This window comes from Salmo salar, chromosome 20 (assembly GCF_965601325.2).
Source record: "Salmo salar chromosome 20, fSalSal1, whole genome shotgun sequence".
Taxonomy (NCBI): Eukaryota; Metazoa; Chordata; class Actinopteri; order Salmoniformes; family Salmonidae; genus Salmo; species Salmo salar.
The window spans coordinates 85,176,640-85,192,483 of record NC_138310.1 but is presented as its reverse complement, the minus strand read 5'-3'; the positions used below and the strand labels follow the sequence as shown (position 1 = coordinate 85,192,483).

Below are 15,844 nucleotides of genomic sequence, written 5' to 3'. Positions count from 1 at the left end.
TTTACCAAATAGGGCTATCTTCTGTATACCACCCCTACCTTGTCACAACACAACTGATTGGCTGAAAACACATTAAGAAGGAAAGAAATTCCACAAATGAACTTTTAACAAGGCACACCTGTTACTTGAAATGCACTCCAGGTGACTACCTCTTGAAGCTGGTTGAGAGAATGCCAAGAGACAGTTCCAACCGTGAAGCATGGAGGAGGAGGTGTGATGGTGTGGGGGTGCTTTGCAGGTGATACTGTCAGTGATTTATTTAGAATTCAAGGCACACTTAACCTGTTGGGGGTAGGGGGCAGTATTGACACGGCCGGATAAAAAACGTACCTGATTTAATCTGGTTATTACTCCTGCCCAGTAACTAGAATATGCATATAATTATTGGTTTTGGATAGAAAACACCCTAAAGTTTCTAAAACTGTTTGAATGGTGTCTGTGAGTATAACAGAACTCATATGGCAGGCAAAAACCTGAGAGGATTCTGAACAGGAAGTGGCCTGTCTGACAAGTTGTTGTTCATCTTGGCTCTTTTTATTGAAGACTGAGGATCTTTGCTGTAACGTGACACTTCCTACGGCTCCCATAGGCTCTCAGAGCCCGGGAAAAAGCTGAATGATATCGAGGCAGCCCCAGGCTGAAACACATTATCGCTTTTGGCAAGTGGCCGATCAGAGGACAATGGGCTTAGGCGCGTGCCCGAGTCGACCCCATGCTTTATTTTCTTTCGTCTGTTTACCTAAATGCAGATTTCCGGTCGGAATATTATCGCTTTTTTACGAGAAAAATGGCATAAAAATGGATTTTAAACAGCGGTTGACATGCTTCGAAATACGGTAATGGAATATTTAGACATTTTTTGTCACGAAATGCGCCATGCTCGTCACCCTTCTTTACCCTTTCGGATAGTGTCTTGAACGCACGAACAAAACGCCGCTATTTGGATATAACAATGGATTATTTGGGACCAAACCAACATTTGTTATTGAAGTAGAAGTCCTGGGAGTGCATTCTGACGAAGAACACCAAAGGTAATAAAATTTTTCTTATAGTAAATCTGACTTTGGTGAGTGCTAAACTTGCTGGGTGTCTAAATAGCTAGCCCTGTGATGCCGGGCTATCTACTTAGAATATTGCAAAATGTGCTTTCACCAAAAAGCTATTTTAAAATCGGACATATCGAGTGCATAGAGGAGTTCTGTATCTATAATTCTTAAAATAATTGTTATGCTTTTTGTGAACGTTTATCGTGAGTAATTTAGTACATTTTTAGTACATTCACCGGAAGTTTGCGGGGGGTATGCTAGTCTTGAACGTCACATGCTAATGTAAAAAGCTGGTTTTTGATATAAATATGAACTTGATTGAACAAAACATGTATGTATTGTATAACATAATGTCCTAGGTGTGTCATCTGATGAAGATCATCAAAGGTTAGTGCTGCATTTAGCTGTCTTCTGGGTTTTTGTGACATTATATGCTAGCTTGAAAAATGGGTGTCTGATTATTTCTGGCTGGGTACTCTGCTGACATAATCTAATGTTTTGCTTTCATTGTAAAGCCTTTTTGAAATCGGACAGTGTGGTTAGATTAACGAGAGTCCTGTCTTTAAAATGGTGTAAAATAGTCATATGTTTGAGAAATTGAAGTAATAGCATTTCTAAGGTATTTGAATAACGCGCCACAGGATTCCACTGGCTGTTACGTAGGTGGGACGATTTCGTCCCGCCGGCCCTAGAGAAGTTAACCAGCACGGCTACAACAGCATTGTGCAGCGATACGCCATCCCATCTGGTTTGCGCTTCGTAGGACTACCATTTGTTTTTCAACAGGACAATGACCCAACACACCACCTGGATGTGTAAGGGCTATTTGACCAACAAGAAGAGTGATGGAGTACTGCATCAGATGTCCTGGCCTCTACAATCACCCGACCTCAACCAAATTGAGATGTTTTGGGATGAGTTGGACCGCAGTGTGAAGGAAAAGCAGCCAACATTTGCTCAGCATATGTGGGAACTAATTCAAGAATGTTGAAAAAGCATTCCAGGTTTAGCTGATTGACTATGCAAAGTTGTCATCAAGGCAAAGGGTGGCTACTTTGAAAAATTAAAATATGAAACATATTTTGAATTTGTGTAACACTTTTTTGGTTACTACATGTGTCACAAATTAAGTCGTGGTGTTGCAGAGAAGAGGACCAAAACGCAGCGGGTATGTGGAGACTCATTCTTTTAATGAATAAAAAAAACAAAAGCATCCACAGAAGAAAAAAAACAAAACAATGAGCAGTACTCACGATACGACAGTGTAGCAGGCTAAACCAAAAAGCAGTGCTCACAAACAATTCCCCACAAACACACAGACAAACACACCCAACTAATATAGGACTTCCAATCAAAGGCAACACCACACAGCTGCCTTCAATTGGAAGTCCACCCCAATTAACCAAACAGACATACAACTAACTAGATAAACATAGAAATACGTAAACAAAGATCATAACCCAAAAAACCCGGAAATACTAAATCAAACACCCTTTTTCCAAAACACCACCCCGAACCACATAAAACAAATACCCTCTGCCACGTCCTGACCAAACTACAATAACAATTAACCCTTATACTGGCCAGGACGTGACAACATGATTCCATATGTCCTATATCATAGTTTCAATGTCTTCAATATTATGTAGTTTCAATGTCTTCACTAGAATGTAGAAAATAGTAAAAAATAAAGAAAAACATTTGAATGAGTAGGAGTTCTAAAACTTTTGGCCGGTAGTGTATATATATATATATATATATATATATATATATATATATATATATATATATATATATATATATACCGTGAGGGAAAAAAGTATTTGATCCCCTGCTGATTTTGTACATTTGCCTACTGACAAAGAAATGATCAGTCTATCATTTTAATGGTAGGTTTATTTGAACAGTGAGAGAGACTAACAACAAAAAATCCAGAAAAACGCATGTCAAAAATGTTATAAATTGATTTGCATTTAAATGAGGAAAATAAGTATTTGACCCCCTCTCAATCAGAAAGATTTCTGGCTCCCAGGTGTCTTTTATACAGTTGGTGCGATTATTCGCAAATGGAAGAAACACAAAAGAACTGTCAATCTCCCTCGGCCTGGGGCTCCATCTCACCTCGTGGAGTTGCAATGATCATGAGAACGGTGAGGAATCAGCCCAGAACTACACGGGAGGATCTTGTCAATGATCTCAAGGCAGCTGGGACCATAGTCACCAAGAAAACGATTGGTAACACACTACGCCGTGAAGGACTGAAGTCCTGCAGTGCTCAAGAAAGCACATATACATGCCCGTCTGAAGTTTGCCAATGAACATCTGAATGATTCAGAGGACAACTGGGTGAAAGTGTTGTGGTCAGATGAGACCAAAATGGAGCTATTTGGCATCAACTCAACTCGCCCTGTTTGGAGGAGGAGGAATGCTGCCCATGACCCCAAGAACACCATCCCCACCGTCAAACATGGAGGTGGAAACATTATGCTTTGGGGGTGTTTTTCTGCTAAGGGGACAGGACAACTTCACCACATCAAAGGGACGATGGACGGGGCCATGTACCGTCAAATCTTGGGTGAGAACCTCCTTCCCTCAGCCAGGGCATTGAAAATGGGTCGTGGATGGGTATTCCAGCATGACAATGACCTAAAACACACGGCCAAGGCAACAAAAGAGTGGCTCAAGAAGAAGCACATTAAGGTCTTGGAGTGGCCTAGCCAGTCTCCAGACCTTAATCCCATAGAAAATCTGTGGAGGGAGCTGAAGGTTCGAGTTGCCAAACGTCAGCCTCGAAACCTTAATGACTTGGAGAAGATCTGCAAAGAGGAGTGGGACAAAATCCCTCCTGAGATGTGTGCAAACCTGGTGGCCAACTACAAGAAACGTCTGACCTCTGTGATTGCCAACAAGGGTTTTGCCACCAAGTACTAAGTCATGTTTTGCAGAGGGGTAAAATACTTATTTCCCTCATTAACATGCAAATCATTTTATAACATTTTTGACATGCGTTTTTCTGGATTTTTTTGTTGTTATTCTGTCTCTGGGATTCCTGGAAGTGCCTTCTGATGAAGATAATCAAAGGTAAGGGAATATTTACATAGTATTTTAGATCTCTCCAACATGGCGCCTAGTCTGTATCGCAAAGCCTATTTTTCTGGGCGCAGTACTCAGATTATTGCAAAGTGTGATTTCCCAGTAAAGTTATTTTTAAATCTGGCAATGCGGTTGCGTTCACGAGATGTTAATCTATAATTCTTTGAATGACAATATAATATTTTACCAATGTTTTCGAATAGTAATTATTTAATTTGTTGTGCTGATTGACTGGCGGTATTGGAGGGAAAATATTTCCTCAACATCAACGACATAGTAAAACGCTGTTTTTGGATATAAATATGAACTTGATAGAACAAAAAATGCATGTAATTTTAGCTGGTTTTCTGCTTTTGGTGACGCCTGTCTTTGCATTGACAAAACATTACAGACAGCTATTTTCAATGTACTGTCCTAACATAATCTAACTTTATGCTTTCGCCGTAAAGCCTTTTTGAAATCGGACAACGTGGTTAGATTAAGGAGATGTTTATCTTTCAAAGGATGTAAGATAGTTGTATGTTTGAGAAATTTGAATTATGACATTTAATTGTTTTCAAATTTGGCGCCCTTGATATTTCACCTGCTGTTGATAGGGTGTACCAGGGGTGGGACGCTTGCATTTTACACAGCATATGTCCCAGATGTGTCCCGAATGTGTTAACTGAGTCTGACATAATTGATCCGTGTCTTGGTGTGTCCAACTGGGTTTTTATGTATTTTACCCCCTTTTTCAATCTTGTCTCATCGCTGCAAGAGGCGAAGGTCGAGTTGTGCGTTATCCGAAACATGACCCACCAAACCGCGTTTAACATCCCCCCCACTTAACCCAGAAGCCAGCTGCACCAATTTGTCAGAGGAAACACTGTTCAACTGACAACCGAAGTCAGCCTGCAGGCACCTGGCCCGCAACATGGAGTCACTAGAACGCAATGAGCCAAGAAACCCCCCCCCGGCCAAACCCTCCCCTAACCCGGACGACACTGGGACAATTGCGCGCCACCCTATGGGACTCATGATCACAGCCGGTTGTGACACAGCCTTAGATCGAACCCGGGTCTGTAGTTACACCTCAAGCACTGTGATGCAGTGCCTTAGACCTCTGCGCCACTCGGGAGCCCTGGATACATTTGGATGCTCGTGAACTGTGATGCAGTGCTGTGTTGGAATGTGTGCCCAGACCTGTCCGATCTTGATACAGGGGTATTCTGTGTGTGTGTGTGTAGTGTAATGTACCTGCAGAATACAGCTGGTGATGTCGGAGGCTATCTTGGCATGGGGTGTGTCTTCGTCTTTACCCTGGGGGGTGAGGTTGTGTTCCAGACAGGACTCCCACAGACCCACTAACGCCCCCCCATGGCGCTCGATGGACCGTGTCTCCCTGATCGCCGTGGTGATACGTGTGATGCAGATCTCCACCACAGCCTGGTCATTGTCATTGGTCAGGTAGTCCTGCAGTCAGCAAATCAGAGGGGAGATGAGTCCAGATCAGCCAATCAATGAGGAAAGAGCATGCTTGTTTTTAATATAGTTTGAAATGCAGTCAACCTGAAAGCTATCCAACACATGTTGGGTACTAACTTCTAAACTTGAAATATGAACTATCCTCATTCATGTTATAATATTAGAACCAAGGGTATGGAAATCTACTGAGTGAGAGAGGGGGATGCAGGAAGTTAACATTCTGTCAGAACATGTTACTGTTACACATCAGGTATCCTATGGCAAGGAGAAGGGCTAACACCTGGTACAAGTCAACAGGACAGCTGTGAGTTGGGGATGAGTGAGGAATTTGGGCCAAGGTCATCTCAGATATTTTACATTTTAGTCATTTAGCAGACGCTCTTATCCAGAGCGACTTACAGTAGTGAATGCGTACATTTCATTTCATGCATTTTTTTTTTTTTTTTTTGTACTGGCACCCCATGGGAATCGAACCCACAACCCTGGCGTTGCACACACCATGCTGGCATTGCAAACACCATGCTCTACCAACTGAGCCACAGGGAAGACTAGATGAAATGAGAAAGAACAGGCATCGCTAAAGTCCTGTCTAGCAACAGAGATGTGTTGGCTATCCAGATGTGTAAGGAGGAGACTCGACATGGGAGGAAGGTATACATATATGGGCTTGTGTAAACATGTCTTTGTCTTATGTAGCTGTGAGACCCAGTGGGTGAATAAACTTGGTTTGAGCTTCACTAGTCGTCTGTGAGTTTTACTCTATTTAGGAATCTAACACACAGACCCAAGGCTGCAATACCTTTTGGTCTTAGCTTTCCCTTGACACTGAAATTATCAAAGGATAAATGCTCTTGACTTTTTCCATGTTGAGGTGGAAATGTTCAGACATTCAAACTATGGCCCCATCTAGACAGTGTCTGAATAGGCTGTTGGGTTAGATTCTGCTGCAGACTCTTTCATTCTTTAGTTAAATGATGATTGAGAGACTGAATGTGTTGGATGGGAAATGAGGACATGTGGGCCCTGGAGTGATGAGAATCATATCATATCTGTTATCCCAGGGAACAGTCCCAAGAGACACACCTGCCATAAGCTGCTATCCCAATGGGAGTGTGCAGTCAGCATGGAAATGACAGGTGTGTTTGGTGAGGTGATGCCATGTCTGCGTGTGCATGTGTGTGTCTGCACGTAGCTTGTGTGCATGTTTGTGTGCTTGCATAGTCAACTCACAGGAGAGCAATAGATAGCTTGGACCTCTAGTGATTCAAAGAGACAGTCATCTATTTGTGTGTGTGTATGGATGAGTGTGTATGGGTGCATGGATGTGTGTGAGTGCTTGTGTACTCACAGGAGAGCAGGAGATAGCCTTGATTTCCTCCAGGGCCTGTGAGAGACAGTCCTCTATCTCAGAGTCCTCCAGGGAGAAGAGGTCTCCAGCCCGGGACAGGTCCCTCTTGCCCAGCACCAGGCCAAACAGCTGGTGCATGGTGTCTGCTACACATCAGACCGCTGAGAGAGAGAGAGAGAGAGAGAGAGAGAGAGAGAGAGAGAGAGAGAGAGAGAGAGAGAGAGAGAGAGAGAGAGAGAGAGAGAGAGAGAGAGAGAGAGAGAGAGAGAGAGAGAGAGAGAGAGAGAGAGAGAGAGAGAGAGAGAGAGAGAGAGAGAGAGAGAGAGAGAGAGAGAGAGAGAGAGAGAGAGAGAGAGAGAGAGAGAAAAACACGAGTTATCAGCGTCTCCTGTTTTAATGTGTATGTGAGAGAGAGCCATGTAGGCGTAATCCTCTCCTCTGTAGTTCTACAGGTGTGGTTAATGAAGTTAATCTGTGACCAGTGTATCTCCCCACCACACTAATATGTGACACTTTATAGAGCGCTCCACCGACACTCACAGCTGTACACTGCCTGCCAAGGACAAACATCACCACATATCAGCACAGCAGAGGAGACGGCGGCATGAATGAATGTGTGGGAGGCTCCCAGGAGCGGTGAGATTCCTCATTTAAAAAGGTAACCATTTACCACCCTCACCTGGGCTCCTCCGGCCCTCTCTGGAAATATTAACACTCAGAGAGGTACTGTACCATATTCAGCTGTACTGTACACACATGGGTCAGGGACGATTGAGTATTGATTATTCTGACTGTGTGTTATCAGACACGGACGCAAGAACACACACAAACAGTAATATACACTGAACAAAAATATAAACGCAACATGTAAAGTGTTGGCCCATGTTTCATGAGCTGAAATAAAAGATCCCAGAAATGTTACATATGCAGAGAAAGCTTAGTTCGCTCCATGTTAGTGAGCATTTCTCCTTTGCCAAGATAATCCATCCACCTGACAGGTGTGGCATATCAAGAAGCTGATTAAACAGCATGATCATTACACAGGTGCACCTTGTTCTGGGGACAATAAAAGGCCACTCTAAAATGTGCCGTTTTGTCACACAACACAATGCCACAGAAGTTTTGAGGGAGCGTGAAATTGGCGTGCTGACTGCAGGAATGTCCAACAAAGCTGTTTCCAGATAATTTAATGTTAATTTCTCTACCATAAACCAATGTCAATTTAGAGAATTTGGCAGTATGTCCAGCTGGCCTCACAACCGCAGACCACGCCAGCCCAGGACCTCCACATCCGGTTTCTTCACCTGTGGGATCGTCAGGGGGGGTGCTGAGGAGTATTTCTGTCTGTAATAAAGCCCTTTTATGGAGATAAACTGGCTCTACAGTGAGTGTGCCTGTCTCCCATGTGGTCGGGACTATGCCCTCCCAAGCCCACCCAAGGCTGCGCCCCTGCCCAGTCATGTGAAATCTATAGATTAGGGTCTAATTTATTTATTTTAACTGACTGATTTCCTTACATGAACTATAACTCAGCAAAGTCTTAGACATTGTTGCATGTTGCGTTTCGATTTTTGTTCAGTATAAATTACTTTTTTGGCACGATTTCTGAAATCTTCTGTTGAGTGTTTTACTACATTGAAGAGCTAATGTGGAGGAGACTACAGTTCACCATCAAACCCAATTCCTGCCCACAGAGTCCATGGCAACACATCGCCAGGATACGGAGGCGGGAATGCTATGCCAGTTTTGAATCCAAACAACCACACAGTCATCAACACAGAGGGATGGGTTGGCTTTATCTCTCCTGGCAGTAAGGCTGGATACAACTTGATAGGGCACAATCACTATAGGTTTCAAATGAGATATTTCACAGTGACACTGACACCAATAGAGTACCAGTAATCAAAGTGTCTTTTATCACCTGTGACGAGAGTAGGTGTGTGGAAAGGGGAGAGCGAGAGAGAATTAACCAAAAGACAGAGCAAACTAGAATGCTATTTGGACCTAAACACAGTACACACTGGCAGAATGCCTGGCCACTGTGACTGACCCAAAATGAAGGAAAGCTTTGAATATGTACAGACTGAGCAAAGCCTTGCTATTGAGAGGCCGCCATAGGGACTTGGCTCTCAAGAGAAGACACACTGCCCACAAAATGAGGTGGAAATGAGCGCACTTCCTAACCACCTGTCATATTAGAGACTCATATTTCCCTCAGATTACACAGACCCCAAAATAATTTTGTGGTATCCATCACTGCAACTCCCACATGGACTCAGGAGAGGCAAAGGTCGAGAGCCATGCGTCCTCTGAAACGCAACCCAACCAAGCCACACTGCTTCTTGACACAACGCACATCCAACCTGGAAGCCAGCCGCACCAATGTGTTGGAGGAAACACTGTGCACCTGGTGACCTGGTCAGCAAGCAAGTCACTAGTGCGCGATGAGACAAGGATATCCCTGCAGGCCAAACCCTCCTAACCCGGACGACACTGGGCCAATTGTGCATCGCCCCATGGACCTCCCGGTCACGGCAGGCTGCAACAGAGCCTGGGCTTGAACCCAGAATCTCTGGTGGCACAGCTAGCACTGCGATGCGGTGCCTTGGACCACTGTGCCACCCGAGAGGCCCCCTATCGTTTGTATTTCAACACATTGTTACAACACTGTACATAGCCATAATATAACATTTGAAATGCCTCTTTCTTTTGAACCTTTTGTGAGTGTAATGTTTACTGATCATTTCTGATTGTTTATATCACTTTTGTTTATTATGTATTTCACCTGCGTTGGCAATGTGAACATATGATTCCCATGCCAACAAAGCACTTGGAATTGAATTGAAAATTGAGAGAGAGAGAGAGACAGACAGACAGACAGACAGACAGACAGACAGACAGACAGACAGACAGACAGACAGACAGACAGACAGACAGACGGAAGGATAGAGAGAGAGACGGAAGGATAGAGAGAGAGACGGAAGGATAGAGAGAGAGAGAGATGGAAGGATAGAGAGAGAGAGAGAGAGAGAGAGAGAGAGAGAGAGAGAGAGAGAGAGAGAGAGAGAGGCGGATAGTATTTCAGTGTCCTGAATTCCTGGTGTAACCTGCAGACCCCTCACACACTGAACTTCCATTATTCCACCTGAATGCCTTCTGTCTGCACTGTGACTGAAATAGTTCTGACAGTTCTGCCAGCAGCTTCTGCCTCTGATCTCCTAACTCTGCTTTAGTTTGGGAGTTAAGTCCCAGAATCACACACAGCCCCAGACTATAACTATATTTGTGTGTTGTGGTTGACCAGTCAGTTCTTTGTGTGTAAGAGCAGGCCTGAGGAATTCAGCTTTTAAACAATCAGCTAGTTACTATTAATCACCCGGCTACAGATCAGCAAGCTCAGGAATGCAGCCTTTAAACACATAGTCTCAAACACATACTGAGACACGTGTGAAAGAGAGGCTGGACACAGGCAGGTGACTGTGCATTAGCTCCAGAGGGACCCTTGCGTGCTCCCCAGCCCTAGCCCAGAGAGAGAGAGCTCCTGAGTGGGGCACTAGGTGAGGGGTGAAGGTGTACGGGAGGTCTGGCGCTAGGGTAGGGGGTATGTCAGGACAAGAGAGAGATAGGGAGAGAGTGAGACAGAGAAAGAGAGTGAGACAGAGAGAGAGAGAGAGAGTGTGAGAAAGAAAGAGATAGAGAGTGAGAGAGAGAGTGAGAGAGAGAGTGTGAGAGAGAGAGAAAGAGAGACAGACAGACAGACAGACAGACAGACAGACAGAAAGAAAGAAAGAAAGAAAGAAAGAAAGAAAGAAAGAAAGAAAGAAAGAAAGAAAGAAAGAAAGAAAGAAAGAAAGAAAGAACGAACACTGGTCCTTTTGTGTGCTCTATAAGTGACCCCCCCCCCCCCCCCCATCTCTGTCTCAGTGCTCACTCAGCCCTGTCTCTGTGTGATATGCACCTGCTGAATAACATCTTTATGTTATAACATAACATCCTTTTCCTTCTCTACCATCCATAGACAGGAAAGAGCAGAAATAATGGCTAGTTGACATGTTTATCTCCTGCACAGAGACGGCGGTGACCGTTTGGTAATAATGGCTAGTTGACATGTTTATCTCCTGCACAGAGAGGGCAGTGACCGTTTGGTAATAATGGCTAGTTGACATGTTTATCTCCTGTAGGTTTTCACATTGACTAATGTATGTTGTCTCAGTAAGTCCTATAACAGGAATGTGTGCTTGTGCGTGTGGGAAGAATATCACATCCTGGTATACTGGCATCAGAACAGGACAGAACGCTGCCTGGGGTCTACACACACAATTATGCACATAATTACGGCGTGGCTTTGTGATATGGGGCAGCAAGAGAGGGGGATGAGGGAGGGAGCTTAGATTCTATTCCAGGGAATGTTTACAAGGAGTGTTTGAATTCCAGAATTCACTCAACTAAAAGACCAAACGAAACCAGATAAAAATTCACTTTCCCGCCCTTTGAATAGCTCTACTGTTAATCACCTTCGGATCAGAATGGCAGAGCACCACCTGTGTGACTGTTTTGCATGTTATTTTGGCATAACATGTTTTTGCCAATTGCTTACACACTGAAAGTGAATGCTTAGACAAAAGCATCAAAATCTTAACTTTTGTAACCATGCCTTAAACAAAGGCACCAAAAGTACAAACACATTTTCTGCTTTGCACTTTGTTTGCAATTCTGCAACACACCTTGCAAAACACTACACACTGTTTCTTACATTTGACACTTCGTTCAATAACGAAATCTCTTGCAATCATTGGGAAAACACTTCTATTCAAAATGCAAAACATACCTGAAATTGTCAATACCCACACACACACACACACACACAAGAAAACACTTATACAGTAATTGAACACCAATTAGTCTGAGCCTTAGCACTACAAATACACCTCAGGTAAGCTCACCTCTTTTGTGAGAACTATGCAAACATGGAGGCAGTGAGAGTGAGAGGAAAAGGAAGAGGAGTACGACGAGGACAAGAACAAAGAAGGGGACCAGGCAATAGATGGATACATATTTCCGACGACATTAGGGCCACTTTGGTGGACCATGTCATAAATCATGGCCTGACGATGAGGGCAGAGTCCAGCCCAACCTGAGTCGCTACACGGTAGCATCCATAATACAGACATTTAAACTGGAGAACAGGTATGTCTTCAACTTTCTAGAGACTGTACCTATGTAATTGTTGCACATCATTCTGCATCACAGTACATTACAATGTAGTCCTACAATATTATGTCTATGCTCCTCAGTGAACAAAAACAATTGGTATAGTGCTGTGAAGTACATGTAATACAGTTTTGATGTTTCTGCGTACAGTATGACAGTACAGGATGTAAAAAAGAACCTAACCAATGACATCATATTCTTGCATTTTCTACAGAACTGCCAGACAGTTCTGTGGGGGCACGTGCCTTGCCTGTAGCTTGTAGTTTGACTGAATGTGTCTCACCCAACCCAACCCCATCCTTGTGTGAAAATGTAGACATTGTAGTCCTGTGTTTTGAGTTACACCATATTCACGGTACAGTGTATGCATTTTCTGTTACAAAGAGTCAACTTTGATGCAGCTGAACAGCCTTATAAGTTAATTTTCATTGATGAAGCTGGAATCAATTTAGCTAAAATCAGGCGTCGGGGCCGAAATGTTATAGGACAAAGAGCCGTTGTGAATGTCCCTGGGCAGCGCGGGGCAAATATCACCTTTTGTGCCGCCATTAGTCTGCAAGGAGTTCTCCATCACCATGCCACCTTAGGTCCCTACAATACTGCACACATTATCATATTTCTGGATGAACTACATAATGCAGTTGTACACGACGGACCAGAGCAGCCCTGGTTTGTTGTCATCTGGGATAATGTTAGTTTCCCCCGGGCTGCTCTGGTCAGGGACTGGTTCACCAACCACAACTTCACAGTTGTATACTTGCCCCCATACTCCCCATTTCTCAATCCGATTGAGGAATTATTTTCGGCTTGGCGTTGGAAAGTGTATGACCGCCAACCCCATGCCCGCCTGCCTCTTCTGCAAGCAATGGAAGAGGCATGCGGAGATATTGAGGTGGGGTCAGTCCAGGGTTGGATACGGCACGCAATGCAATATTTTCCCCGTTGCCTAGCCAGGGATGACATTGCTTGTGATGTGGATGAGGTGATGTGGCCAGACCATAACAGAAGGTGGGATCCATAAACCATCCACCCCATCCTTTACAATACTATGTTTTATTTACCATTGCACTGTACTTTTACTGTAAATATTTTTGTTTACATGAGTTTACAGTAACATTTTGTATTGAGTACTGTAATTCTACTTTTCTTTGTGTTTTAGGTTGTTGTCAAAAACCTGCAATGGCAAAAAAAAATAAGATGTATATATTATTTTCTGAAGCCTTTCTATTTTTGTGTTAATTGAAATGTGAGTAGATCTACTGTACTGGAACAATCTTTCACAGAAGCTTGTATGAGAAAATTAAAAAGGTACTAAAGACAGTGTCACGACTTCCGCCGAAGTCGGTCCCTCTCCTTGTTCGGGCGGCGTTCGGCGGTCGACGTCACCGGCCTTCTAGCCATAGCCGATCCACTTTTCATTTTCCATTTGTTTTGTCTTTGTTTTAGACACCTGGTTTCAATTCCCCAATTACGTGTTCATTATTTAACCCACTGTTTTCCCCATGGTTTTTGTGAGTGATTGTTTTATTGTAAGTGTTGTCTGTAGAGTTTTGACACAATAAGCCAAATTCCGTAACAAGTGTGTAAAGCACTTGTTGTAACTGACTGTGAGTCTCATTAATTACTAAAGACAAAGTCACTGAGAATAGATCTCCTGAGGGCTATCCTGACAATAGCAGCATCGCAGGATGAATGAATAGAAGGAAAGCTATTTTTAAAAACGCTGCAGAACTGCACGAGTCGACAACCATGGGAGTGTGTGTGTTTGTGTGTGTGTACGTACTTAGGGATGCTTCTGCAGTCTCTATTATTTATGTCCTGCAGTTACACAGCTGTGGAGCAGCATGAGGGAGAAATGACAAGAAATTATCGGTCAGGACAGGGGTGGGTATACTGAGAGAGTATATCACACACACACACACACACACACACACACACACACACACACACACACACACACACACACACACACACACACACACACACACATATAAGCAACACATCACTTTTAGAGGCCAGCATCTTCAGCCACAGAGAAAGAGAGAGACAGACAGAGAGACACAGAGACAGACAGCGAGAGAGAAAGAGCGAGAGAGACAGAGAGAATGCCAGAGACAGTGACATTGAGAGAGGGAGTGACACAGAGAGACAGAGAGAGCACTTGTGGGGAGTAAGCACAGCACAGCTACAGCAACAGAGCACAGAGTAGGGCTGTTACCGTGACCGTATTACCGCCAACCACACAGGCGGTCACGAGTCATGACGGGAGTCAAATTCCACGTGACCATTTAGTCACGGTAATCTCCAAGCTCTGATGGTCATTAGTAGCCTACCAAACTTGCTAACTGCCTGGTACTCAGCACTCTATTGTCCCTCTAATCACTCTGACGTCAATGCAAATGTATCGCAAATCGAATCAAACACTTCATGAGAGCCCATGACCTCATGTTGCGCAACATTTCTATAGACTGCGCAATTGTGTGAGAAAACAGAGTGATGGCCTCTACTAAAAAGAGGAGGATCCCATCAGCTTTCTATAGGCTAGGTCTACTATATTTATTTCTCAACTTTCCTAATATTAAGCAGATTGCTTCTCTTTACAACAGGAGTATAGTGTACCTGGCTGGCATGAAAATGAACTATAGGAAAAGCGTCCTATATTCGCCATTTAATTGCATAGATGACATAAATAACGAACCTGTTTCAAGACAGGTGCATGATAATAGTCCATTCTAAATCCAAACACATTTCACACATATATTATTTAGTATACATAAAGACAAGATTCAATCAATAAAATCAATAATGTGTGACAATATTAGCCTATCACATGTGAATGGTGTCCAGCTTAAGGCAAGAAACTGCTGTCGTGACGTTCATTAATGCGATGGTGGTAATCTTATCAAATCAATGAGCCATGTTTAATTGATTACGTGATTAAATTAATAATGTAACAATTAACTCAGTAACTTGGGACACCGCAGGAAAACTTATTTAACGAGTTACTATCTCCCGAATTGAACTCTTATAAGATATATTCATATCTATGGATAACAGTCACTTATTAATGTATTTTTACCTCATATCAGTCTCATTCTGAACGTCGTAATATTCTATAAATCTGCATGAACCCTAGTCTACATGGTGACTCAGCTTACACAAATTGGCTTAATTATTTATTTACGAACTAATGAAATAAATCACACAGGAATACATAAACACACACATTATAGGTTGAATTGATTACCAACATTATGCAATGAAAAGTCCCTAGTGGACTAACCCGATATGACGGCTGGTTACACAATGAAAGGGATGGGGAACGAACGAGCGGGAGAAGGAGAGACAAAGGAATTCAGCTATCGTACATACAGTTGAATAATACGCTCATCGTAAATATGAATATTTAGCACTCAAACAAACGCTCATTCGGATTTAGAAATGCAATGTACATATTTACACTTGTATGTCTTTGTCATTTCTCTCTGTTGAAATTGACCGATCCGTCTGTGTCACACCCTGATCTGTTCCACCTGTCTTTTGCTTGTCTTCACCCCCTCCAGGTGTCGCCCATCTTCCCCATTATCCCCTGTGTATTTTTACCTATGTTCTCTGTTTGTCTGTTGCCAGTTCATTTTTAGTGAAATCTACCACCGTTTGTTCCCCTGCTCCTGTCTGTTTC

General features: G+C 43.2%; 1 protein-coding gene across 1 annotated transcript in view; it reads right to left on the bottom strand.

Annotated features, from left to right (window-relative positions):
• LOC106594828 (ventricular zone-expressed PH domain-containing protein) overlaps positions 1 to 15,844 on the bottom strand; it is a 193,066-nt gene that overhangs the window by 152,562 nt on the left and 24,660 nt on the right. The window contains exons 2-3 of the mRNA XM_045704029.2: positions 6,952 to 7,112; positions 5,376 to 5,591 (exon numbers count right to left, since the gene is read on the bottom strand). Of these exons, the coding sequence (XP_045559985.1) occupies positions 5,376 to 5,591; positions 6,952 to 7,089 (354 nt within the window). The 5' untranslated portion in view covers positions 7,090 to 7,112. The remainder of the gene's footprint in view (positions 1 to 5,375; positions 5,592 to 6,951; positions 7,113 to 15,844) is intronic.